The 26,501-nt window shown below is 38.0% G+C and overlaps 1 protein-coding gene across 1 annotated transcript in view; it reads right to left on the bottom strand.

Annotated features, from left to right (window-relative positions):
* Window positions 1–2,805: 2,805 nt before the first annotated feature.
* The window catches only part of ITGA9 (integrin subunit alpha 9), a 215,506-nt gene continuing 191,810 nt past the window's right edge, over window positions 2,806–26,501 (bottom strand). Inside the window, exons 27-28 of the mRNA XM_064705067.1 lie at window positions 25,521–25,640; window positions 2,806–5,433 (exon numbers count right to left, since the gene is read on the bottom strand). Of these exons, the coding sequence (XP_064561137.1) occupies window positions 5,335–5,433; window positions 25,521–25,640 (219 nt within the window). The 3' untranslated portion in view covers window positions 2,806–5,334. The remainder of the gene's footprint in view (window positions 5,434–25,520; window positions 25,641–26,501) is intronic.

Here is a 26,501-nt window from a genome sequence, read left to right as displayed (position 1 = left end):
CTCACAAAAAAAAAAAAAGAAAAAAATCTCTTTTCATAGACTGTGAGATTTCTCATCCCTTACCCTGAAAATTAAAATGGACAAAAGTATTTTATCACATACATATAATCTTATATCCAGTCCTATATAATCCTATATATAGATTTCATTAATTTAATACTGAGCAAGTATTCTGACCTCTTAATAGGTAATCACTTAATTGTCAGTTTCCTACTCTGTTTCATTCACCTAAAATCAACACGGTAAAATAATAATTTTAGTAATTAGTCTGATCATTTAAGTTAGATAAAGGTAAGGGGTAGATCATGCCCAGTTCTCAAGTGCTCTATATCCATTGAGAGACCGATGTAGGAAAGAATACATCATCTGTATGAAGTGGTCTCTGCTGGATAAAGCAATCACTTCCCTTACTATTCCTTTTATCTTTTTGACTATAGCACAGACCAGCATCATTAAGAATGAATAACAAAGCTCTCAGATTGCAAGTCCAGAGGGAAACTGCTTAAATGACAGAAATTATTGTACATTACCACTTACACAGGTTAGTGCAAAGCTTGTCTCATGATGAGTGTCCATCAGCTTCGGGGAGCTCATCTGAGTCCCTCCTCACTTGTGTTAGTATAAATCTAGAATAATTTAATGCAAGTCAATGCATCATATCTGAATGCATGTCTGCAGCAGGTTACTTGAGCATCTCTGCTCAAGGTTACTACTTCATTAATTTCTGATTCTTTATGGCTGTTGAACTGCAGGTTAATTTACTAAAACATTGCATATCTAGAATTTCAAGCATTAAAATGGCACTAGCTACCTAAAAAGCAAGTACAAATGAACTAGAAATATGTGAATTATTCCTTTCCCATACTCACAGGAGATTACAGTATGATCAAAACATGATAAACTAACTTTCATTGCTCTTTTACTAATGAGACTAATTTCTCCACTCATTCTTTATTTCTGTCAAAACCACTTGCAAATAAAATCTCCATTTGCAGCCATTTGAAATATTGAAATTTTGGATTTGCTGTAGTAAATAGTCATATGACTTTAAATTCATTTGTACATTTGAAGCTATACAAAATAGCTGTCTTTATTGTATTTTAATTCTGGTAGTAAGCAAACTGGGGCCAGAGGACACTAAAATCTACTTTGCACCCTTAATGACTCCCATGACACTGTCCTTAGGCCTTTGGGATCTCAATTATCCAGTGCATTATGCACTCAGAATTTTAATAAAATCAAGACACCTTACCCGGGACTACTCAAGTCAATATGCCCCCCACTAGACCCAAAAAGTATGGGGGAAAGTGTCCTATCTTTTTCAAGGAGTATTTCACTACTAAATGGAAAAGATTTAGCAGAGAAATTTCCATTACGTCCAATCCAAAGAGCAGGCAATGGCAGGCACAGAGAGCCAAAATGTCAGACCAGCTCCAGTCCAGACACATGAGCCAGGCTGAGCAGAATGCTAACAAATGAGCTGGTTTTTTCCATTGTTGAGAAACATCTTATTTTTCTTGAATTTTGATCTAGTTCTTCCTTTGGTGAAACTGGAAGAAACAAATGTGCTAAAGGTTGTGGGTTTGATTTCTAAAACAAAGCCACTTTGTCACAGAAGTACTATGGGGTTCTTAAAAGCTGTTTGGAATAACACACAAAATCCTGCTATGTACAAACTGCTGTTCTCTGCTTATCAAGAAGACAAGTGAGCCCCACAGAGGGCATCATTAGCTTATCAATCCTCTGGCCCCAGAAGGAGATGTACACTGCCTGCTTACATGTGGGCACATGCACACGCACACATGCTCACATGATAACAAAGAGATTTTAGTACATCCAAAAGTCTCTGGTTATTATTTTAGCTGCTGCAGCACTAGTTCTTCCACTGTTCTCCAAAAGCAAGCTGGGCATTACATTCCTTTCGGCAGCAGCTTGGTCCTACAACTTTTGCCCAGCAATGACTGAGAACATTTATTTTTGCTTTGAAGCGTGCTACCTTCATGTCAAAACCCACATCTACTTAGAACTCTCCAATGTCTTTGGCATTGTGGTATATAAAGCCGTGGTCTTCCACCAGTACAAATGTGCTCTGGGTCAGAGGTCTTCCACTAGTACAAATGTGCTCTGGGTCAGAGGTCAGGTCCTAACTCTGCCTAGCCTGTTCTTAGATATAGAGCCAATAGTCTTAATACTGAGGAAACAGACTGCTTTAGTATGGCTAGAGAACACTGAAACACTTAAAAGTCGTAGGAGTAAAAGCTTACATCTAGCTTCTGCTCCCTATACAGGTGACCAGTAAGCATGGGAATGTATAGAGTTGAAAACATAATTTCAAATATATTATTCAGCTACTATATTCCAGCCACTATGGACTATAAATCTTTCCAGGAAAAGCACATGAAGCTAAAAAATTAAACTTTCATCCAAATTCATAGATTGAAACAGAACTCAAGTTACACAGGTTGATACTCTTAACACAGGTCAGTATCACAATCACATGGGGTTTAATTTGATGTTGATAAAGCAAGATTGATGAAATATAAATAACTCTCACTACCTTTATTTTATTTCCATGGATTTAAAATACTGTACTCATGTCAGCTGTACTCTTTGTCTCCAAATAGTTTGATATTATAAATCATAGAATCACAATAAAAGATGTCTACTAGTCACACACAGATAAACACACACATACAGTACTTAATTCAAATATACAGGTGAAAATGTCTCACCCACTTAATGGAAAAGTACTTGAGCTAGACAAGGCCAATAACTGACAAAATATTATTAGGATAATTTTGCAGTCATTTTTTATTCCAAAAAGTTGTATTTTTTTAAACCTGGCATTTCCAAAACAGTGCAAGTGAATCAGAATACAGGTAAACACAAGCTTCTAAATACAGGTGACATTAGTAAGAGTGAACACATTCTTCCAATCACAAGTTCACAAAAAGAAATATACAATTTCACAATATGTAAGTAATAACATTCTGAGTAAAAGAAGGAACGATGGTGCAGATATTCTACTGTGCATGCAAACCAAGCTCCAAAAGAAATTAGTCTTCACACCAGTTTAATCAATGCACATTCAATGAACTATATTCTATTTTCATTTATATCCAAGAAACCCTAGAAAGTGGGTAGACTTGGGATTAATTCCGTGACTCCCTTAATTCTTTAGTGAAAGCAGTATTATAGATTTCCATGTCAAATGGATACTATGCTTTAAACTTGTGCAAAACTCAAAAATGTGCCCATAAACAGAAGACATTCAAGAAAATTGATACTAAATATTGTCAAAGAAAAATTTTTCATATCTATTGCTTTCAGCAAACTGGCCTTCCTGCACATCACTGACTTGGTATGTGGAGTCATTATCATTCATGTATTTAGGCATAGAAAGGGCTGTTTTCACTGTTACGCTTGCAAAAGTCTTCACCACCTTGAAAAGATTGCCCAAGTGGTCTACAGGCTTGGAGTTTACATCAGGCATAATTTCTTTCTCAGATAACCCAAGCAACTTTTGAGTTTTTCTTGTCAGATGTTGAATTAATACACTTAATTCACTTTAAAACTATTTTCTCCCAAATGAATGCAGATAGTTAACAGTTAATCAATATTGGTCAATACTGTAGTAATAGCTGACACTTGATGATGGTGGTGGTAAAAAGCAAACAGGAATATGAATGTAGTCCATTTTTATAATTTGAAGTTATCATGAATATGGCAAGGAAGAGCAAGACCTGTTCTCAAGTAGATTTCTTGCATGTTCTCTGCATTCAAGTTTCCAAACTTCCAGCTGTTCTTTTACCACACTCTTAAGGAAGAAGACATCCTGCAAAATTTCAATCCTGGTTTTGCTTTCTACCTGGTCCTTCTTTCCTTTACATGGATTTTATACCAACATGACATTTGCTCCTTATTCACAAACTGTAAAATACAAGTAGAATCTAAACCCAAGTCTTACAAAGTTCCATGATTTCTATTCAGAATTTCAAGATCTTTTTGAAGAAATGTGTTTGAATTAATTACAACTGGATTTCTTCTTGTTAAAGAATTACCAGCAATAAAAAAGGCAAGCTGAGCTCCAGTAACACCTGCATCTTTACTAAACGTCCTTCTAAATTCTTGAGGAAATACATTCAATATTTGGAACATCCCGACAGGCAATCTCAAGACTCAAATATCCAAACATTTTAATCCTTGCATCTACTTATCTCTCTTAAAATTATCATATAAACAAACTCATGACTCAAGTATGTAACTCACATGAAAAAGATAATGATCACAGCATGTAGCAATTTATCACTTGCTTTGATAGCAACAGATCATAATCTTTAACAGTAGCTTTAAAACTATCCATCTTAATATTAGTATGACTTAATTACCTTTTTAAAATAAAATTTTTGAAAGGAATTTGTCAATGCTATAGTGGTTCGTTTAATTATGTCCTTCTGGTATCTCAACTGTACAGTCCTAGAGACTGCAAAAGAAAACTTTCCAAAGAGAACATTCTGTGCTGCCTTCTTCAGAGAGCCAAAGCAAGCTACATGTTGCTACATGCCACTGAAGAAGTATTTTATCTTCTTCCATCCTGGCTAGTAAAGGACAGACTCAAAATACAGAGCATCACAATTGTGAAATACTTTAGGTTCTGTAGCTTATAAATCAAATCCCAAATTTAACCTAAAGAAAGAGACAGTAAAAAGATTTTGGCTTATTTGTATTAAATGATCTATATAAGATATTACCAAGCATTGTGAATTAAGCATATGAGGATTCCAGCTACCTTTATCTGCAAATCTCTCTTTTCTCTCTTGCATTGATGTTTAAAAGTACAATATAATTTTTTATATGTATATATATTTTTATATATACACACCTATGTATTTCTGAAGATTTAGCCAGACATCAGTGCTTTAGTGAACTATATAGCTATTCAATAGAAATTATAAAACATTGATACAAATATAAAGACATACTCAATATAAAAAGCTTGTATTTATAAAAAATATTCTTAGGTTAAAGTCTTCCCCTGAGGGCATACTACATAGGTGGGTTCATAAATATTGCTCTGCACTGCAGCTTGGTTACCAAAGTTCAAAGTCCAACTCTTAAATGAAGTGTGAATTGCTCCAGTCACCTGACATGGCTGCAGTGGTTGCCTCAGGATATGTTCCCTAGCTTTTTGGAGTAATAAAGACACAGCATCAATGGGATCTCCAAAAAATCTGGAGAAGATTCCTTCTTCCACATATGGAAGATACGAGAGCAGGACCTATAGACTAGCAAGTGCATGTCACATGACTGGGCAGTTTTGTTTTCATGGGCAGTTTACTGATTTTTCTGGACCCAGTTCCAACTATCTTCATTCTCCTTTCTGCTCTTTTCAGCCTCAATAATTTCTTTGTACCTCCGTCGGAAGAAGCCCATCTGAAAATCAGAAGAGAAGACAGTGGTAAGTTATTGAATCATTAAATTGATACTTCGTGGTCGGTATGATGACAGATAAGATTATGCAGAAAGAACTAGCCAAGGAATTAGCATTTAATTCCTCCAAGTGCCAATCCAAAATCTTAGTTCCTTATTTACATCAATATAAATTAGATCAGACTGGGTCCCATATCTTCACAAGAACTCTGTTCCTTATAAATGAACTACTCTGAGGTAGGAATCCTCTTATATGAAGTATGAGCTAAAAGAAAAAAGAACATGAAGTATTTCTAATAAGTATAGACCAGCAGAGACAGATACAGGTTTATTAGTTTAAAATAGAGACCAATGCTAAATTTGCAGCTGAACCTAAAACCAGGCTAACTCTTGAGTCTTAAGTAAATACCGACAGAATTTTATGAACAGTATTCTCAGTATCTACAACCCCACAAAACAAGAAGGACCAGAGGAATACAGCACAGGCACCCACCTCCCACTTCTCAGTTCCAACTAAAATCACTGACAGTCAGTTTTGCATATCTTCTTGTTTCCTAAACCATTGTACTTAAAAAATACAACTGGTTTTCATCTCAGTTTGGATAAAAATTCTCATATTTCTGTTTCCTAAAGTGTCTCAGATAAACAAACATTATTTTAATAACAGACTTTGATAAGCATTCAAGAACAACTCCTCAAACTTAGCACTGTTGAGATCACTGAATAAATATTCTGTTCAAAATAATTAAACATTTATGTAATTCCCACCACTCTAAGCCTGTTTTCTTACTCCTGCTGTGTAAAACATGATGTTTTAGTCTTCTTTTATCAACCAGTTATTCAGTTATTGCCACCCTTTATCCCCAAATTGAGTGTGTGTAGGAATATTTTGTGTTGTTTTGTCATTACTAAAATTCCACTAAATTGGACTTCTTAGTTTCAGTTTTCAACAACTTTCATTTTCTTCAAGTGTATTTTAATTCACAGGGGTCTAAAAGGCAGTATATTCAATCTGTCAAGGGGGCTTCCCCAACACATCTTCCTAAAGTCTAAGTCGTTTCCTGTGCCTTGAATTATACCCTGAATTCACAGCAGCATGAGACTATGCACACACCATCCTATCATCAGTCTTACCTCTGCCTCTTGCCTTCTGTGCAAAGGACAGAAGCTGTAGCACAGTCTAACAAGCCCCTCTCTTTTGGTAAAATGGAACATGCTATTAATATAGAGATAAGTGTACTCTACTAAGAGCACAGATCTACATTACATACATACTGCTGTAGTTCCAGCCAAACAGGGATAATCTCTGCAGTAGCCAGAGGGGTTCTACTAGCTAGCACCTGGTGATTATTCTACATGATCTCATGTCATCATGTCATTTGAGGGATGGCAGGGAATCTCTTCCAGGGGAAGGGGTTCCTTCTGGTCAAGAAAGCCAAGTGGGGGTAACAGTGGGGTAATGCTGGCTCTGAGCCAGAGGCAGCACTCCAGGTTATGTGGCTGCAGTTGAGTCAGGCTCAGTAGCATTTTGCATGTGAATCACTCTTTTCAACTCTTTTGTTATTAATATTGTTGCTGTTGCTATTTGTTTTCTTATCTCATTGCTGCTTCCAGTAACTTGTTCTTACCACAACCTATGACCTTCACATTTTGTACCTCCAATTCTCCTCTCCATCCCACCTAAGAGGAGTTTAGAGTGTTTCAGTGGGAACACTAAATTCAAGAATACAATTCCTAAAGCATGACAGCCTAATTTGGTGCCAAGTGGGTCACAAAAGTTATGATAACAACAGATCTGCAAACAGATTTGAACAGAGCAGGCTGGAAACAAACTTCATCTAAGCCTTTGTTGCGTTAGGTACAGAGCCACCTGGCTACAATGTTGCTTGATCTGTTCATGTGGTTGTGGCACTGTCCTGGTTCAGAGCAAATTTGGGAGAGAATCCCCAAAGGGGCTCCGGTAGGAAAGCAGATCCAATTGGGCCCAGCCCCCATCCGGTTCGGCAGAAACCTCTGCCTGGGGAAGGCACTCATGAGAAGCAGAGCAACAGGAGAGTGCTTTTACAGGAGGCAAAGAGAGACCGTGTGTCCTGGTTTAGGGCAAATCTGGGAGAAAACCTCCAAAAGGGCCCCCTCAGAAAGCAGGCTCACACAGCCCCTCCCCCCAACCAGTTCAGGAAGAATTTACTTGGAGAGAAGTGGAAGAAAACCTGTTTATTTAACAGGCAAAGCACTCCCCAGCACAAGAAATGAACAATACCAGATGACAAAACTAATTCACCGCTCTGAAGAGATGACAAATTCAGAAAGTCTCTCTAGTGGGTGGTTGCTCTGTTATCAATCCCTCCGACACTGGGAGAGGCTGCTGCCCAGAGTAGGCTCCCATAGGCCACAAAGTGCAAGCTCTCGGTGTTTTCCCGGGTCCCAGTCTGGAGCAGGTTTGAACGATTCCAAGAAAAGGGAAAGAAAAAGAGTCCAGGGAAAACTCTGACTGCCTCAGCTAGCTAAACTAACTAAAAAGGAAAAGGAGTGCTCTGTTCTGCCCCGTCCATGCCCAGACAACAACAGTGGAGTTCTGTGTTCCAGCAGACTGTGGGGGAGAGTGCAGCTGACAACAAAACTCTGCTTCTTCTTCACCCCGCCTTCAATGTCAGAGCCAGTCTTGAAGGCACAGAATATAATATCAAGCATAAACAGAACACCCAACTTGGGATACAAGCATCATAATGTCACCCTAGGACACTGTGAAAAGCTGTGGAAAGCTGAAGGGTTATAAGGGAAGAGGAGGCATCATCCACTAAAGACAACGCAGGAAATGAGAAAAGGATAGATGGGCTAGAATAACTAAATTAAAGGATGTATGTAAAACCCATGGATGGTTTCAGATTTTGAATCTAAACCACCTACTTATAGCAGCTTTAATACTTAAAGCACCTCCAGAAAGGACTGGTTATTTTTTGTCACTTCAAAACCTGAAACTATCCATATGTTTTTACACACATCTTTAATTTAGTTATCTCAGCCCATCTACCCTTTTGTAGCATAACCTTACAGTATATGTTGACAAGAAAGCATGTTTCTGGCAATATTGAATAATAAAGCAATACAAAACCTGTTAGTCTGAGATGGGAAATTACACCTATTATTGTGAAGTTATTTCTTGCCATGTGACAGCCAAGTCCTCTATTCAAACACAGGTACTTAGTCTTTAGCATACACAACTTCCTTTAACTGCCATGCCAGATTTAAAATCCCTTCAATCCCAAGTAAATCATATCTAACAACACTCACATAGAATAGCATTCTTCAAGCACCTACAAAAATGTAAAACTTCAATCAAAAATAATTTCAAACTGTCGAATTAGCATCACAATAATGAATTATCTTGTTGGGTTTTTTTTTCTGATGCTACTTTCTGCATATCCAAGGCTGAATTACTAGATCTTATATTTTCCTAAACTTCAAAAGTATAAGCACTTACCCAACACAACCTGAAGTATGGGACTGTGGCTATCTCTCTAGGATGTGAATTATAAATATGTTTGAAGAGCGTTGAGATTACAAAATAAAATTTAATTTGCAGTTGGGAAAAAACAAAGCTGATCAGAGGGCAAGCAATACCTGCTTTTATTTTATTCACTGTTAGGTAAATTTCTAAAGTGTTTTTTATCATGCCCAACAAGGTTTACTCTCCCAATAAAAAGAGAAATAGCTTGAAATGTCGATTGTAGAAGAATGGTTATGTTTTGCATTTTAAAAATATTTTTCCCATTAATATAAGTAGTTAGGAAATAAGAAAAAAATTGTAACAGTCACATACTGGTGTAAAAACAACATTGTGTCTTAATTACAGTAGTGCTTCAAGACTATACCTGAGTTAGGAATAGAAGTTTGTGAACAACGATACTCAAACAGAATTCAAAACTGTATCAGAAGGTTTTGCCACTTCTTAGTTTTTAATTAAGTTTCTCTAGTGCATACTCTGTGTCTTAAACTGCACACAAGAAGTACTGATTTTTTAACAATATTACTCTATTGACAAGGTTACTGACTACAACATGCCAACAAGTAAAAAGAAAAGCCAACATGTAGAAAGAAAAGACAGAAAAGTAAGTACTAGCAAAGGGGTAAGAAATAAAACATAAGAACCACTGAAGAAATCTCCCAGGGAACAAAGCTTTGACAACATACCTTAGTGCCTTAGTCACAAGCTGTCTTTCCTTTCGTACACAATTTCTTTATCTAATATAAGCAGTGCCCAGTCATACCTGATGAACAGTCTGCATTTACATAATTAATCTTTTACTGCCACATTGCTAATGCAGGTGGATGTCCCAAGGCATTCACAATCGACTTACACTTCTCATTTTTTTTTGGTGTGTGCTATTTGGGTACTTCTCCCTTCACATAAATAGTACCACAGCTGGAAAAATATGCAGCTAATCATGGGTCAAAGCAGGGCCAGGAACTACACCCCATTAACATGCCACCAGTCAGCACAGGAACAACACTCCCAACATCTGCAAAGCAGTGTTGCTGAGATTAGAAGCATGGAGTATTTAACCACGTAGAGATTGATCACTGTTTATTATGCATCTCATAATGCATCTCTAAATGCATCTCATTTTACTGTCATCAAGAAGGCAGGTAAAAACACTTTGCACTTGGGTTTGCATAGCCCTGGATGATTCTGGCAAGCCATCAGTTTCAAGAGGATGTTCTTTCTCGCAATTAAAGAATGCTTGCCACAGTACAAAGAGGTCACAAACAGGTATTTGTGTCAGCTTTTCCACCAAGAACTGTCAAACTGTCAATCCTGTGTCGCCATGTGAGGAAGAGGCATGTTTGGAGAGGAGCAATGTGTCTTGTCTATAGTTAAAGGAGAAAATGTGCATTTCAGAGGAAGGATGATAGTGTAACTAAAGTAAGCTTATGAGCCTGCAGGAGGTCTGGCTTCGATGATTCAGTTTTTCATTGATTTTTTGAGAGGCAAATCCCTCAACTTTCTTATAATGTAGGTTCTCATTTGCTCAATGAAACAAATACAAGAAAATAATGTGATTCAAACATCACCATTCCACAAGTGGCTGCACACACATATAATACACACTTTGTACATGTACACAATGATATATATACTTATACAGCCAGGGAACTGAGGCAAAAGTAAGTTCAGCTGCTTGCTCAAAGACAAGTTCTCCTCTGCAAACACTTTGTTTAGCTACTGTGGAAGAATTTCATACTTACTATCTGTATCTGATCCCAGTGTATTGCACCTGATAGACATTGCTATGGCACAAAGCATTAGCAATGTACACAAAATAGGCCTTAACTTTTAACTTACTTTCATCTACTCTGGCTAAGATTTCTTGAGATGTTACTGCTGGTATGTTGAGAGAAGATCTGTAGTTCTTCACATACATTAAATTTATTTCACATACTGTAGTACTAAAACAAGCATAGTTTTTAAACACACATTTTATTTGTAATGTTGAAATAATAAGATAAAACTCTTTTTTTGATAAGACCATTCCCAAGTAATAAACTTATCTAAAGAGATATAGCAATATCAGGCCACCCAATGTCTGGGAATGATTGGCATCTGACTCCAAGGCTACGGAATGCCAAACACTTGCTTTATTAAAACTATATTATATTACACTATCCTATCCTATCCTATCCTATCCTATCCTATCCTATCCTATCCTATCCTATCCTATCCTATCCTATCCTATCCTATCCTATCCTATCCTATCCTATCCCATCCCATCCCATCCCATCCCATCCCATCCCATCCCATCTCATCCCATCCCATCCCATACCATACCATACCATACCATACCAATCTATACTACAAAGAATACTAAAGAATACTTAGTATTAACAAAAAATTCACGACTATTTGCCAACTGACAGTCCTCACAGCTCAGACCTGATAGGTTAATTAACATAAACAATTCCACCAGAATCCAATCAAGCAACCACCTTGGGTAAACAATCTCCAGACCACACTCCACATGAGCACAAACACAGAAGCAGCAAATAAGACAAGAATTGTTTTGATCATTCTTTTCTCTGCTTTTCTCACAGCTTCTCTCTGTTCAGAGGGCATGTGAATGCCACAAAGGGATCATTAAATAAACTACTATTTTAACCAAATGCCCTGTACCTATCTGAAAGACCAAATATCAAAAAGGCTAGGTACCTATCCTGGTTCAGAGCAAATTTGGGAGAGAACCCTGAAAGGGTCTCCTCTAGGAAAGCAGATCCAATCGACCCCTCCCCCCAACCGGTCCAGGAGAAAAGACCTCCTTGGAGAAAAGTGGAAAAAAAATGTTTATTAAACAATAAAACCTAGACAATATTAATCAATAAAACCCTTTGCTGCTCCAAAAGAGATGACAAACTGAGAAAGTCCCCTCCCTGGGTTGCAGCTCAGCTCACTCAGTCTCTTATCAGTCCGTCCCAGCACTGGAAATGTCACAGGCCAGGCCGGGCCTGGTGGGCCACAGGTGTGAGCTGCTGGTGCTCCTCTGGGTGTTCAGTCCAGAGCAGGTTTAAACAGGTCCAAAGAAAAGGAAAAAAACCCCACAGTCCAGAGAACTTCTTTGCCTCAGCTAGCTAAACTAACTAAAAGCAAAGGAGAGCTCTGTCCCGCAGTCTGTCCATCCACAGACAACATTGTCCAGGAGCAGGAATGTGGAGGAGTGAGTGCAGTGTCAGAAAACAAACTGCATGGTTCTTCTCTCCCCCCTGCACTCTCTGGAACACGTCTTAAAGATGCAAAACTTATTATTCAGCATAAACAGAACAAGGCGATTGAGGATAAAAGCATCATACAGTCAACCCAGGACAGTACCTCAAAGTAGATGCAGAATTCAGACTAGCAGCATGCATGGAAAAGATGTGTTTAGGTATGCAAAACAGTTAACTGCACACAGAGAGGGACACCAGTACAGACAATCTAATTTAATACATTGGATTCTTTTAATACAACATGCCCTGCCATTGTCACTGATGCCAGAGTGTCACCCCATTCATCAATAATTTTTCCTGTAAGCAATTCTTGTGCAGCTTTTCTCCCAGGAGCTGTTCAGTTGGCTTCAATGGAGCTACTCAGTAATGAGGTGACTAGAGCTGTTTAGGTCTATTTACCCTTGAAATATCTTTACCATGTAGGTACCATCTAGGTTGCATCAGACATGACTTACTCATCTAGGCTTTCATTTGTGCATACATAGTATCTCTTGTTAAAGACTTAGTATTTACAGTACTTCAAAAATTAAGAGAATTCCAGTGACTGGACTCATAAAGATCTTTCAGTGCTGAGTTAGGGTAACCTGAGTTTAATGAAAATATAAACATCTTGCATCTTGCAGCATAGTAACCATGTACAGTATCTTGCAAGACAGATACTACCAATATACTTATAAGTATAATTTTTAAAATTGGCCAACATTTAAACGTACAAACATTTCCATATAGTTTAAAAAATTTTACCTATTGCAAAATTTTACTGTATAGTTTATTTTAAAGAAGTCATAGAATGAACACAGCCATCAACAAATGTTCATCTCTGATTATCACTCTCAAAACTGAGAAAGAACACAATGTCTACTGCAGATACGTCCAGATAAAATTGTCTTCTAAAATCTCAACAAGGAATAGGACAGTAAATAAAGATATCATTGCTGTAAACACAATTAATTTAAACACAATCTATATTTTCCATTTCCTCTCCAAAGAAAAGAAAGAAACATTACTGACATATTTTTTGCTTTGTTTGAAAACTAGAGACTAAACTGCAATCAATAAAAAGTAGCTTTACAATCATACTTTGATGTATTTGATCAGTGAAAAAGATTTGAATAAAAGTTGTACCATGTTCACAATTACCAGAATAAGCCACCTTCATGGGTTAGCCAAACCAGAAGGAAATGGCTCTGTCTGGTGTAAGTTATAATACAGCATTGTCCATTGTAACACCAAAGACAGAATTCAGACTAGGCAAATCACATTTGCTCTATTATTGTCATTTGGGTCTGAGAGATGCTAATGACTCCCAATAAATACACATATTGTGTTCTGATAGTGGGAAATCTTGGAACCTTAGGTACTTATTTGCAATTTTTCAGTGTACACGTTCATTGTTTTTCTGGTTTGACTCCTGAAAATGATGGCTATCTTTTGTCTTTTCTGACACACATTCTGAACTACAACTCTACCTCTCTCTTGCCAGTGGATTACATTTGCCTGCATAGTTCCAGGATAAGAGCAACACAGCTACAATGCCTGTGATGTTCTCAAAGTACTCTGGCATGCACAGCTCTCATTTGGAGGACACTGAGACCACCGAGAACACTCAGTCACAACCTTATTGTTGCATATTTGCATAGCTCATCTTATCAAGAAAGATAACAAAGGCATTTGACAAATACTGGACACATGCCACCACTGAAATGCTGCCAATCTTTCTTTTGAGGGTAGAGAACAAGTACTAAATGACAGCCAGCAAACTCAGTGGTGAAGGCAGTGTTTTGGCTACAACAGCAGCATTAACCATTTACTTGTGCAAGAACAAAAAAAGATCACCAAACTCAATCTTTCTGCAACATCAGAATTCAAAAAGCACAGCTTTCAGTGGAGTAATTGGCTGTAGAAAACCTGAACGTTGAGGCACTGTTGCAAGAATACGAACTTTTTTGGTCTCCACAAACCAAGAGTCTACAAAAATTTTGTGGTGCTTGCTTTGGTTCAGGAAAATTAAAAAATAAAACAAGTTTTGATTGTTCTTTAAGAAAATAAAGAGACTTCAAATGATCCACTCAGCTTCTGCCTGAAAACTTTATTTTTTGTACAGACAGCCAACCACTTCCATTGTCCCATTTCCTCCTCAAGGCTTCCTAGACACTATACAAAATTAAGATCTATCCATGTTTGGGGGTAACACTGGTTTGGTGTTGAATCACAGAAGTTAATTATCACCTGATTGCATTTTTAATATTTGTGACAGGATAATATTGAAAAACTTATTCTAGGTCTTCTGAACCTAGAGTCTTTATCAAAAAAGTAGTATCCTGAGAAGCCTGCATGTGAGATAGCAAGTAACAACTTACTTAAAGTAACTAGATAAACATGCAACAAAAGCAGTAAAGTTGAAAAGTTTATCACAAAACCATAGAGAATGCAATGCTTCGAGGACTACAGAAAGAGGAATTTCAGAGAACGCAAACAAAGTCACTTTTTGCAGTTTTTATGGACAGACAGGACAGGTATGGGCTATTAGGTTGCTAAAAACAGAGATCATATTTTTGTGAATGAGAACGACCTCAAAATTTCAAGGAAAAAGGTGAGCAGGACCTTAGTAAGTTTGAAAAGATAGTGTTGACATGTATTTAAATAAAGGAGAGATTATGCAGATGAAAAAAACCAAGAAAGAAATTAGAAGAAATATAGACTTCTTAAGTTCCAAGGCAAATGGTGCATCCCTCTACATCTCTGCAGAGATCTTTGTGATCTGTTCTCTTGGGTTACAATGTAAGATGTATACCAAACATAAAGTATTCTACTCCCAGTTATAAGCTGTTAAAATGGGTGGAGCAATGTTCTTTATCTTCTCCATGACTTAGCCCTGATAACTCCCTCTGGGGAAGTAGGAGCCACCCTGGGGGAACCATCTCTGCTAATGGGCCATCAAGGTCTCTCAGCATGACTCACAGAATAACACCATTCCATTGTGAGATAACCTGGCCTGGGGGAGGAACCAAGCATTTCTGGATATAATCTGAGGCTTGGGATACCACAAAAGGACCACCACTGGATTCCAAGAGCACAGGACTTCTCGATAACCACCACTGGACCTCCACAGAAGGATCAGACCTTTTCTACAGGATCACCATTTCAACAAGGCAACATCCATCACTCCAGTGGTACTGCAGACATTATTTATTTGGACTGCTACCACCACCCTGACCAACAGGGTATCAGGTCGTATTCTGACTCTGTCAGTTCAAGACAGTGTTTCTGTACTACTGCGTTTATTGTAATTTTCCTATTAAATTGTATTAAATTGTAGTTCTGATTTGGAATCTCTCACAGAATATTTGTGTGGAGTTAATTCCTCTGCTGATTTTCTTTCAAACAAGCACAGCTGTGAAATACATCATTCCCACCAGTAGTGCCTAGTAAGTGCTTTCACAGCAAGTTGATCTGACTGCCTTGTTTATCTGAACAATTATGATTCTTCATTTTGGCTATACCATAGTACATAACGGTTAATTCTTGGAATTATATGTACAGAAAGGAAGAAGCATGTGAATTCAGAATAAACACAACAACTTTCACCACAGATATGAAATGCCACTCAGTTTCAAAAGGTTTCTCTGTCCCCACCTCTTAAAACAACATTCAAAGTCATACAACTTCAAAGTCATATAGTCCAGCTGGGGGACTTTTTTTCAATTGAAATGTACTCTTACTGGAAAGATTATATATAAATAGAGTGGAGGGAGAGAGACAAAAAATAAAGATAGGAATATATCTATACACATATATAAGTGTATGCATATATATGTGTATATGTGCACATATATATTAATGTATACTTTGGTCCCAATAACCCCATGTATCACTACAGGATGGGGACAGAGTGACTGGAAAGCTGTCTGGCAGAAAAGGACCTGGGAGTTCTGGTCAACAGCCATCTGAACATCAGCCAGCAGTGTGCCCAGGTGGCTAAGAAAGCAAATGACATCCTGGCCTGTATCAGCAATAGTGTGGTCAGCGGGACCAGGGCAGTGACTGTTCCCCTGTACTCAGCATTGGTGAGGCTGAGCCTCAAGTGCTGTGTTCAGTTTTTAGCCATTCACTTCAAGAAAGACATTGAGATGCTAGCAAAAGTCATGAAAAGGGACAACGAAACTGATGAAGGGTCTACGGAACAAATAACATAATGAGCAGCTGATAGAGGTAGGTTTTTCAGCCTGGAAAAAAGGAGAGTCAGGGGAGACCTTACTGATCTCTACTACTACCTGAAAGTAGGCTATAGCAAGGAGGGAGTCAGCTACATCTCTCTGGCAACTAGTGACAGGACAAGAGGAAATGGCCTCAAGCTGTGCCAGGAGAGATTCCGGATGGACATGAGGAAGAATTTCTTCACTGAAATGGTGGCTAAGCATTGGAATAGGCTGCCCAGGGAAGCAGTAGAATTACTGTCTCTGGTGGTTTTCAAGAAATGACTGGATGTGGCACTTACTGCCATTGGTCTAGTTGACAAGGTGGTGGTTGGTCAAAGGTTAGACTCAATGATTTTGGAGGTCTTTTTCTACCTTGATTTTATGATTATGTACATATCTGTGTGTGTGTGTGTGTGTGTATGTATAACAGTCACACTGCTCCCCTACACTGAAATCCAAAGAGGTTTTGTGCCATAACGGTATTTCCCTATGCACCTTGGGGTAGAAACTGTAGTGTTGGGGGTTTTTTGTGGTTTTTTTTTTTTTTTTTTATCCGTTTTATTTCATTGCAGAGCTGCTACTCCAAAACCTGACCACCTGGAAAGGGAGTTGGTGTGATGACTGCTCAGGAAACACTGGTTAGATACTGCCACCTGAGCTGTAAATGAAAGGGAGAGAAAATGTTTTGGGGCTTGTAACATAATACAGAGCAATCACTGGGAATGATTAGGTGCACCACTTAGAAGTATTTATTTTTTTCTTTCATTGGAATATGATGGGCTTTATGGTTTGGACCATTTAAAAAGACTTAATGTTTGAAGCCCTAAGTAAGAAAAAGGCTCTCCTTCCAAAAAGGGGAATACTTTTTTGATTTTACTATATAGATGATTTTAAAGTTAGCTTTAGCCTTGGTTAGCTTCAAATATCTTTTGAATGCTGAAACAATATGTGATGCAATGGCAACTACTCTGTGTAGGGGAATACAAGTGTTCTTTCAAAGACACACAGTCCCAAGTTATGTCTCCTAAAATATAAAAAAAATGTCTTCAAATTCTCATTTTAAGACCAAAGGCAAAATGTACTGTATAGCACACACTGAAGAGCCTCTGGCTAGGCAAACCCCCCTCCCCCATATGTGGGTGTTAGTCCTTGTCCTTCTCTCCACAATCTTCTCAAAAATCCACGAAGTAGAGATTCTTATTACATGAGACATCCAGAGATCAATTCTTTGACCCAGGAATCCAGAAAGCAATGCTAGAAACCTCATTTTAGACAAGTCAGAGCTTGGATACCATAGGGACAGGCTCAGCTCAGAGACATGCTTAATGTCAAATAAGTTTTCATAAATGTCCATTTCCTGTGTTAAACATACCACAGAGAAACAAAATAATGTTGCTGCAGTGAATATAAATGAATATAAAATCTTTGTTTTGAAGATCACTTCCACAGCTGGCTCCATGGATCACTCAGCTGCCCAAACATCCAGCCTAGTGCTCACTTACACATTCCCTCTTTGATAACATTTTGTTTTTTCAGTGCACTTAATCTAAAATGATATGGATGACATAATTCACTTCACAACTCAAGCCAGTTCAAATGTAGGAATTTCAATCCAAAACACTGTAAAGCACTAGTCATTAACAGAATATTTACTGTGTTATATCACACTTCAGTTTTGCCTTTGCATGGTGTATACCTGGTCTAGATGTGCACAAATACATTATACCCGAAGGAGACTTTGTCCTGACACATTGCTTCAATCCTGACACCTGAGGGAAGCGTGTTTGGGACAGCACTTGCCAAAATAAACCAGCCATCACTGCCTTTCCCTCCTGAATTATTGCCAGTGCTTTTGAAACCACAGGCCTATCTAGCATGTGGGCAGCTGGCCTGAAGGAAAGCAACCTCCTGCCCTGCTCCACTTTCCACAAGTATCAGCAGGCCACCAAAGGGGTATGGGCCAATCTCCACATAAAAAAAGCAAAATATACTGCTGAGGGCAACAGTACGAGAGCTCCCCCTGCTCCTTCCTGCAAATAGACAACCACAGGTGAGGCACGAGTGGGGAGAGAGAGCCATGCTGCAGAGAATCTGGCAAGTATGAGAGCATGTCCCCACAGATGCCTGCACAAAGTTACCCAGTAGATGAACAAGACAGAAAAAGCCACAAGTTGGGCTGTCCAACAAAAAGGCAAAAATGGCTATCCTTGCCAGTCTGCCTTATGCATGACATCTTGTGAAAGTCAGGGAAAAGCTGCTCACCCCCTCTGAATCTGTAAGCACTTAAACCAGAGAAAGCCCAACATCTACATGAAATATGAAAATAAATATAGAAATAAAGCCACTCAAAAACTGATCAAGCTCATACTAAAAAGCTTTTTATATGTATATAAACATGGCTGTGAACTTGCACATAAATAAATAAGCTTTTATTTGAATGGAAACAACCAAACATTTAACATCACTCCCATTGACAAGAACCCCCTAAACTGTGCAATTTTAGATCTACAAATAATGAAATAATTACCATCCTCCTCTTAGTATGATGCACAGTAAACTTATTCTGTTTAAAAACAGAATTTTGTGCTGGAATGTCCCTGAGAGCTCACTCCTGCTAATGCTATTAATTCTAGCAGTGTGTAATGTGAAATATTTACATGTATTCTAGTATTCTTCTGTAGCTTTAAGGAACTGTCTACTCCATTTGCAAAACATCAGCGTGTTTGAGGGTTTGTCCTCTTTTGAGGTGTAGTTGTGCACACAGCAAGAGCATACTTTCCACCCAGGGCTGAGACATGGGCGCTACCAGCACACTCTGTACTGCTGCCAGTGTTCAGTTCTGTTACAATGAGTTTGCTCCAGCTCCTGCTCTTTTTTGTGTAAACAGCTGCCTTCCAGCACCACAGTTCAGCTCTAATTAATTTCTTAATAAAAGTATAATTTATTTTATAATCTAGTCCTGAAACTTGGCTAAATTCTCAATCTTGCTGGCAGTTCTAAGATATCCAAATTGCTATCTAATTAAAATCTGTTCTTTCATTCCACATTTAAAAACTGAATTCTAATGTAAAGCTGGGATTATTTTTTTTTTACTTCTTCACACACAAAATTTAGGAATGACTGTAGGATCTACTTGGTCAATTTTGTCTAAAAATATTTACAATCAGACAACTAAGAATCTTCTGTAGGTCTGCAACTTTCCTGTGGGAAATAGTAAATATAAGAAGATTTCAGAAAGCTGGAAATGTAGGCCTTAGAAACAGAAAGAGCAGAGAAAATTAGAACTAGCTGCAAAGACTGAAAGTAGAAAAAGTTACAATGGTATAGTACAATTGGTATTACATTGCAAAATTCAGATGATTTGCAAAATGCTTTGTTAAATTTTTCAGGTATTTTTTCTATTCATTATCCAGCCCAGAAATTGTTGCAAGCAAAACTGAGTTTTAGAGAAAAACCCATGCTAAGTGAAGAACCTCTAAGTACTATAACTCTCTTCACTGATGAGTCAAAGAAGATACATAAATCAGTGATAGTATAGTTAAATCAAACAACTAAACCATGAGAATCAGACATTCAAACAGTACAAAGGTCTCCTCCGATTGTTGAACTAGCTGCAGAAGTTAAGGCTTTTCAGCTCTTCCTACAATCTTTTAATTTGATTAAAAATTCTGCTGATCTTACTAATGTAGTTAAAAGAATAGAAGGACCAGTTTTAAAGGATGTTAGTAATGTTAGTGATACCCTATATCATTGTCTTTCATGTCTTTATAGAATTTTACAATTTTACGGAATCCACCGATATTTTGTTTCTCACATTACAGCTCATTCCTCGCTTCCAAGATTTATAGTAGGAAGAAATGTAAGAGCAGATAAACTGACAATGGTTGTTTCAAACACTTCACCAAATATTTTTAAACAAGCAAAACTAAGTCATGCCTTTTTTCCCCAAAATGCACAAGAACTTGTGCAGACGTTTCACATTTCCAAAAGTCAAGCTAAAGCCATCATTAGTACTTACCCTGATTGTCACCTTGTGCCACCCCCTGTTTCTACAGGAGCTGTCAACCGACTAGGTTTAGAAAGCTTGCAGCTATGGCAAACAGGCACCACTAAGTACCCTTCCTTTAAGAAGGGTAGTTAGTGATGCCCACACAAGAGAAACAAGTAATCTTGCCTGTCAACATTTTTTACAATCATTTGCTTCACAAAGTGTGTCCCAAGAAGTAAAAACAGACTATTGCCCTGCATATATATCCCAAAAAGTGGTCACATTTTTAGTAGATTAAGGTGTTCATCACACCTTTAGTATTCCTCACTCCTCCACAGGTCAAACAATTATCGAAAAGACGCATTACACAATAAAATGCATTCTAGATCAACAGAAGGAATCAGTAGATGCAACGCCACAGATGAGGTTAAGCAAAGTTTTATATGTGTTTAACTTTTTGAACAGCTCTTTTGCAGAACCTGATCCACAAAGTTTTAGGCATTTTTCAAATCACACAGGTGAAACTGAAAGAAAATCCCCTTGTTTTAATTAGGTGCCCTGAGACAGGACAAATTGAATTCCAACTAATAACTTGGGGTAATAGGTATGCTTGTGTCTCTACAGGTGCAGGACCTAAGTGGGTCCTGGCAAAGAACATCAAACCGTATCGCACATGAGAAAGCGCTGACAAGTCCAAGAGCAGAGAAACAAGTATGCAGATGTGAGCCAAAAAGAGACCCTATAGTCCACACCTGTGGAACCTGCAAACCTTGATTTTATGTCAATGATAAGTGTGTGAATTGTTGGTTTCACGGAGCTCTTTTGGCAAAAGTGTGGTTTCCATTGTGTTATGTTATAGAATAAGAGAAAGTGAATCCCCTCACTGGATTTTTAAAGGTGAAATTACCTCATTTTTAACACAGTTGATTAGTCCCTAGGTAACTTTGGGAAGGAACGAATGCAGAATTTGTGAGCTGAAATATATGGGGAAATCTTTTGCCAAAAAATAGCTCACAAAAGATATGGAGTGAAATTGAGTGTTACACGGGTGCTGGCTAGCTTTGCTTGCTTCTCGCAGTGCAGATTTGCCTGTGGAACAGCCGAAAACAAATGTTTGGGTGACCTTAGCCAAGGCAGGCTCGGACCCCATGTCTGTCCAATTCGAACCCAGAAAAGCCTTTTTCAACTTGTCTAGTCTGTGTGCCGGTAAAAGATTGGCTGATACCCATACATTACGATCCCTTGACCAAAAAGCAACTTAATAAAAAATCAGATGAGGTTGCCAACAGGAGTAATCCTGTGGCTGATTGGGACATTTGGACCAAAGAACTTCCCAAAGCACTTTCTGAGCCCCAAGAATTGGAGATTCTTAGTTCCTTAACAATAGATTTATGTCTTACATTTTCAGATAGCAATTAGTGAGAGAATGATCCTCCAAAATACAGTGTCACACCCAATTACCCTGGTTACGGAAACTTGAGTTTTTAGTGTAATTACTCAGATAGTTCAGGTGGACTTTCTGGGGTTGATCAATATCCAAAACAATTACAAAAGGATATTGGTTCATTTGTGGAGATAGAGCTTGGCAAGGCATTCCATCACACCTTGAAGGTATTCCAAGCAGTACTGGACAACTTACTGCACCAGCACCTAGTGCTAATAGAGTCATTAAGAAAAAACATAGAGGAAAAAAAAATTGCCCATCAACATGAAGAAAATTGTAACAGTGCTTTTAGGCCCTGGAAAGCTAAAATGAAAAGTTTCAGCGGGTTTTCATCTACCCCAACTTGGTTCTGCCGTGACACTGAAATAGTTAGATTGAGTTGTATGTTGGCTGAGCAAACAAACCAATGCCACATCCATTGCAATCATGATATGCTGCCAGATGTCATGAGTGTTAGACCCTTCCAAATAGAACAACAACTGATTTTCTTTTACTGGCACATAGACATGGTTGTGAAGATTTTGAAGGATTGTGTTGTATAAATTTGTCTGACCATTCTAAATCCATCCACAAAAGTATTAAAAAGCTGAAAGTTTTACTAGCCTAAATCAAAGAAGACGGTAGATTATGGTGAGACAATTTGTTCAAAGGATGGAGCTTTGCACCTTGGTTAAGGGAACTTTGTAAAATAGGTTTGTATGTGTTGGCTGTTTAAGTGATGAAACTAGTGGTAGTACCTTGTATACTTAGGTGTGTACGACAAATGATAGACAAAACTATCAAAGAAGTTTTTATCATACAAGAGAGAGATGTAAGAAATAGGATCACAAAATGTTCCCAAGATCATACAGAGATGTGGATGTAAGTGTAGACATAGATGAAATGCTTTGAATTAAGACCTTAGAATGGATGAGACTTATTAGAACAGTAAATAGTAACCACTACCAGATTTGACTTATATCCTTTGAACAGACCAAATATTTTACAACATTAAAATGACTGTAGTATAAAATAGCAACACCTCAAGCAAAAGAGGTGACTCAAACAAGCAAAAAGACATATATAGTGTAGTAGAGCTATGTAATGCAAGGTAGTCAATAAGCAACAAAGTCAAGAAGGTTTCTTTTTGGTTGTACTGAAGTGGGGCAATGTAGGAAATAGTAAAGGGAAGAAGATTTTCAGAAAGCTAGAAATGTAGGCCTTAGAAACAGAAAGAGCAAGGAAAATTAGAACTAGCTTCAGCTGCAAAGCCTAAAAGTAGAAAAAGTTACAATGGTATAGCAAGCAAGGACATTAAACAATAGCTTGAGTTTTAGGCTTGGCTAAGATGCACCTTAAGACTGCAGGAAAATATGCCAGCAAGATAGTAGAAGGTTTTAAGCTTAATAATGGTCTATTGTGTATTGCTAATAGAAAGGAGACAAGCAAGCATTGTATGAAGCAGGTGTACATATACTTTTAGTAATCAGCTAGAACAATTGTCTGTAAGCTTTAGCAATACACTATTGGCTAGAAAGTTTTTCAAATGTCCTGTAACAAAGAAATCTTTGGCTGTACGCTGGCTGTATGTGAGCTTTTGCCATCTTCCTATTGTCTCAACCATGTAATGAGGCTGATACTGCAGTAAAAGTTCAAGGAATGTACCCCAGCAGTCGTGACCTGTTTGTGTCCCCAACACACTTTCCCATGTCAGTTTTATATCAAATTTATTATTACCATAACTTTAATAAATACAGTAACTACTGAGTGTGAAATATTGCTTATATATATTTATGTATCAAACTAAGATAAATTAAAATACAGGCTGATACTACCAGTTCAGAGTTTTAATCACTTTCCCTAAAATAAAACCTTAAATTATTGTATCCTTTAGTAAACATGCAAATCTGTGGATGAAGTACTGGAGCTCATCTGGCATCCAGTATTCCAAATGTCATCTCTGACTCTGGGCAGGGACCTCAAATTCCTTTGCCTCAGCACATATGCATGCAAAACCAGCTGTGTAACCCCAGTTATAGCTATTTGCTGCTGTTACTTGGCATTGCTCTCAAAGCTTTCATGCAACAAAATGGCAGTTTCTTCACATGTACTGAATGATCCCTATAAAATTTAAAAGAGCTTGAAGTATCAAGATTAACCCAGGAAGCAAAGAACTGTATTAACTGTAGTGGAGACCAAGAACTGAACTTGTACAAATTTTACTTGAAGGCTCACAGGGTGATATTTCTCTTATCTTGCACATTTTCAAACAGTTATTTTCATGTCTTTTTATGACAGGAAATGAAAATACAAAATCAGTCATATAGGAATCAGCAGCAATATACCCTTTATCAAAACTGTGTGTCATTGAGACATAAACCCTGGGCCTCTTCCAATCTTACATTTTTCCATTCTCATGGTTATTCTTCTATCTTAATTGCATGGACTTTTTTTCCTTTTACTATTTCTCTATTACACAGAAAACAGAAGTATTTCCTAAATGCCAGAGAAACAGAAGTTATGAGACATTCTAGACTGTGGTCAGACATTGTTTTCCAAATGAGCATGGCTAGTAAGTACTTAGAAGTCTTCAAAACTGATTACAAAAGTACTTAAAATCTATAACCCATATAAAGTTTATATATTATATTATATTATATTATATTATATTATATTATATTATATTATATTATATTATATTATATTACCCAACTATACACACATCTGTATAATTTCAAAATAAGAATTGCATGGCCCAGTTTTAGGTTTCTAAATCCATTTTATAGCTTCACAACCAGCAGCAATATGTCCAGCACATTGGGGCTGTGGCCTTCTGTCCCAGCACAGCTGGCTAGTTGAGCCTGCAGCACACATGCTACTAAACAGTGCAAGTCAGGGTCCTGGATTTCTGCCATGGGAATCAAAATAATGCTGGACTTGTTCCCATGTGTGCATTTGAGATTTACTCCTCCCAAAGACAGTCCATAACCTTGACTGTGGTCTTTTAAATTTATGGATTGGTAAGAGGGAACTGAAAAATGAAAACACTTGAAGTTCCTTACCCTTCATATTTACCACACCCAATGGCTGCTGTCAAGTGTTAGTACTAGCCCAATTTTATACTGTAACAGTGCTTGGGTAAAAGAACTGCACTTTATCAAAGACGGTGTGAAGGCTGTCTTTTAACAGGTCCAGATGCTTCTTGCTCTGGTAAGGCATTTTACTGATCTGGAACTCTTTGTCTGAGAGATCTGAAAAATGTATTGCTGTATACTCGTCTCCCAGTATAAAAAAGTACCAGCCAGTTTTCCAAGACATGTACTCTTTGCTGGTCAGGCAAAGTTGACCTGATTTTCAGGAAACTCTGTTCAAAGCAGTGAACCTCAGTCATCATAAAAACATAGAAATGCAAAGTATCTAAGTGTAATATAACAGCAGATTTCTATGAGAGACCTTCCATTGTCCTGAAATGGTTATTGGAGGTTTCAACATTTAATAACCAGGCTCTAAAAAAACCCACTTTTTCACTTCTTCTTTATGTCATTAGTCCTTGCATGTTCCTCACAAAAGCTCGTTTATTAAATTGGTCTTGCTGACTAAGGACTTCTGTAATGGAGTAGACAATTATTCAGCTCCTAAAGAAAATTGATGTTAAATACAAGGATAAATTTAAGCTTTCTTCCCTGGGATTAGCTTTGGTTTTATGCTGCATCTGTTATCTTACCTTCCATAAGAGCACAGCCAGCAACAGGAAGATGAGAATTCCCACCAACAAACTGATGGCAATGATCCATCCGACAACATACCCACGAGGCTCCAGATTGTGCAAGGCCTCAAAGACCACCTACATAGCAATTAGAAAAAAAACTTTTTAGAATTGGAAGTTGTATTGTTTTCTCTTGTACTTATCTTATTAAACACATTGTAGGGTGGCCTCACTGATCATATTTCATCTGTCAAACAAATAGGGAATGCAGCCTTAATTTAGTGCTTTCCATCAATTTTTCACAAAGTATTTAAAGCTTTCAAGTGGATTTAGAGTAGTCATGTGTTGGATCCAAGAATATCAGACTCCTCTCCAACATCACACCCTGCCAAGCCCCAACAGTGAGCTTGTTCAGGTGCTAGGCCATCAAATGTGCACATAGTTTTGCATGAAAAAAATCCATCCCTTGGATTGGCAGGGATTGGCATGACACCTTGCATGGCTTGTCTTACTCATCATGTTCTGGCCCTGCCAAACCCCCAGATGCTTCACATGAAATATTCATTATGAACTTCTGTGGGTTAGGTTTTCTCAAGTGAATTTCTTCCCCCTTGTTATCAGGGAGATGCTGAGGGTGACTTTCTAGGTAAACAGACAGTGATTAAGAAACAAAAGGAGTAGCCAAGCACCCTGATATACTGTTGAAATGGTTTTGGGGAGGGCAACAGGGATTTGGAGTTTTTAGCTGGGTGAGAGTAGTCATTTCCCGGCTTGGAGCAGAGACAGTCATGTGGGGTTTTGTTTCACCTAGGACCTCTCCTGCACAGTGGTTTCAACATTGCCATGGAGCTCTGCCTGCCACCTGCTTGTAAGCCTGTTGCTTGCAAGAGAGAAAGAGTTCTGGCTGCCCCATTGACTGAGACTTCACCAGCTACCAGCACCAAGAGAGACAAGCGCAGCCCCTGTGGGTGCCTGGGGGAGTCATTCCTTTTCACCTCC

Source organism: Zonotrichia leucophrys, chromosome 2 (assembly GCF_028769735.1).
Source record: "Zonotrichia leucophrys gambelii isolate GWCS_2022_RI chromosome 2, RI_Zleu_2.0, whole genome shotgun sequence".
NCBI classification, from domain to species: Eukaryota; Metazoa; Chordata; class Aves; order Passeriformes; family Passerellidae; genus Zonotrichia; species Zonotrichia leucophrys.
Note: the sequence above shows the minus strand (reverse complement) of the source record. Positions and strands in the feature narration are given on the sequence as shown.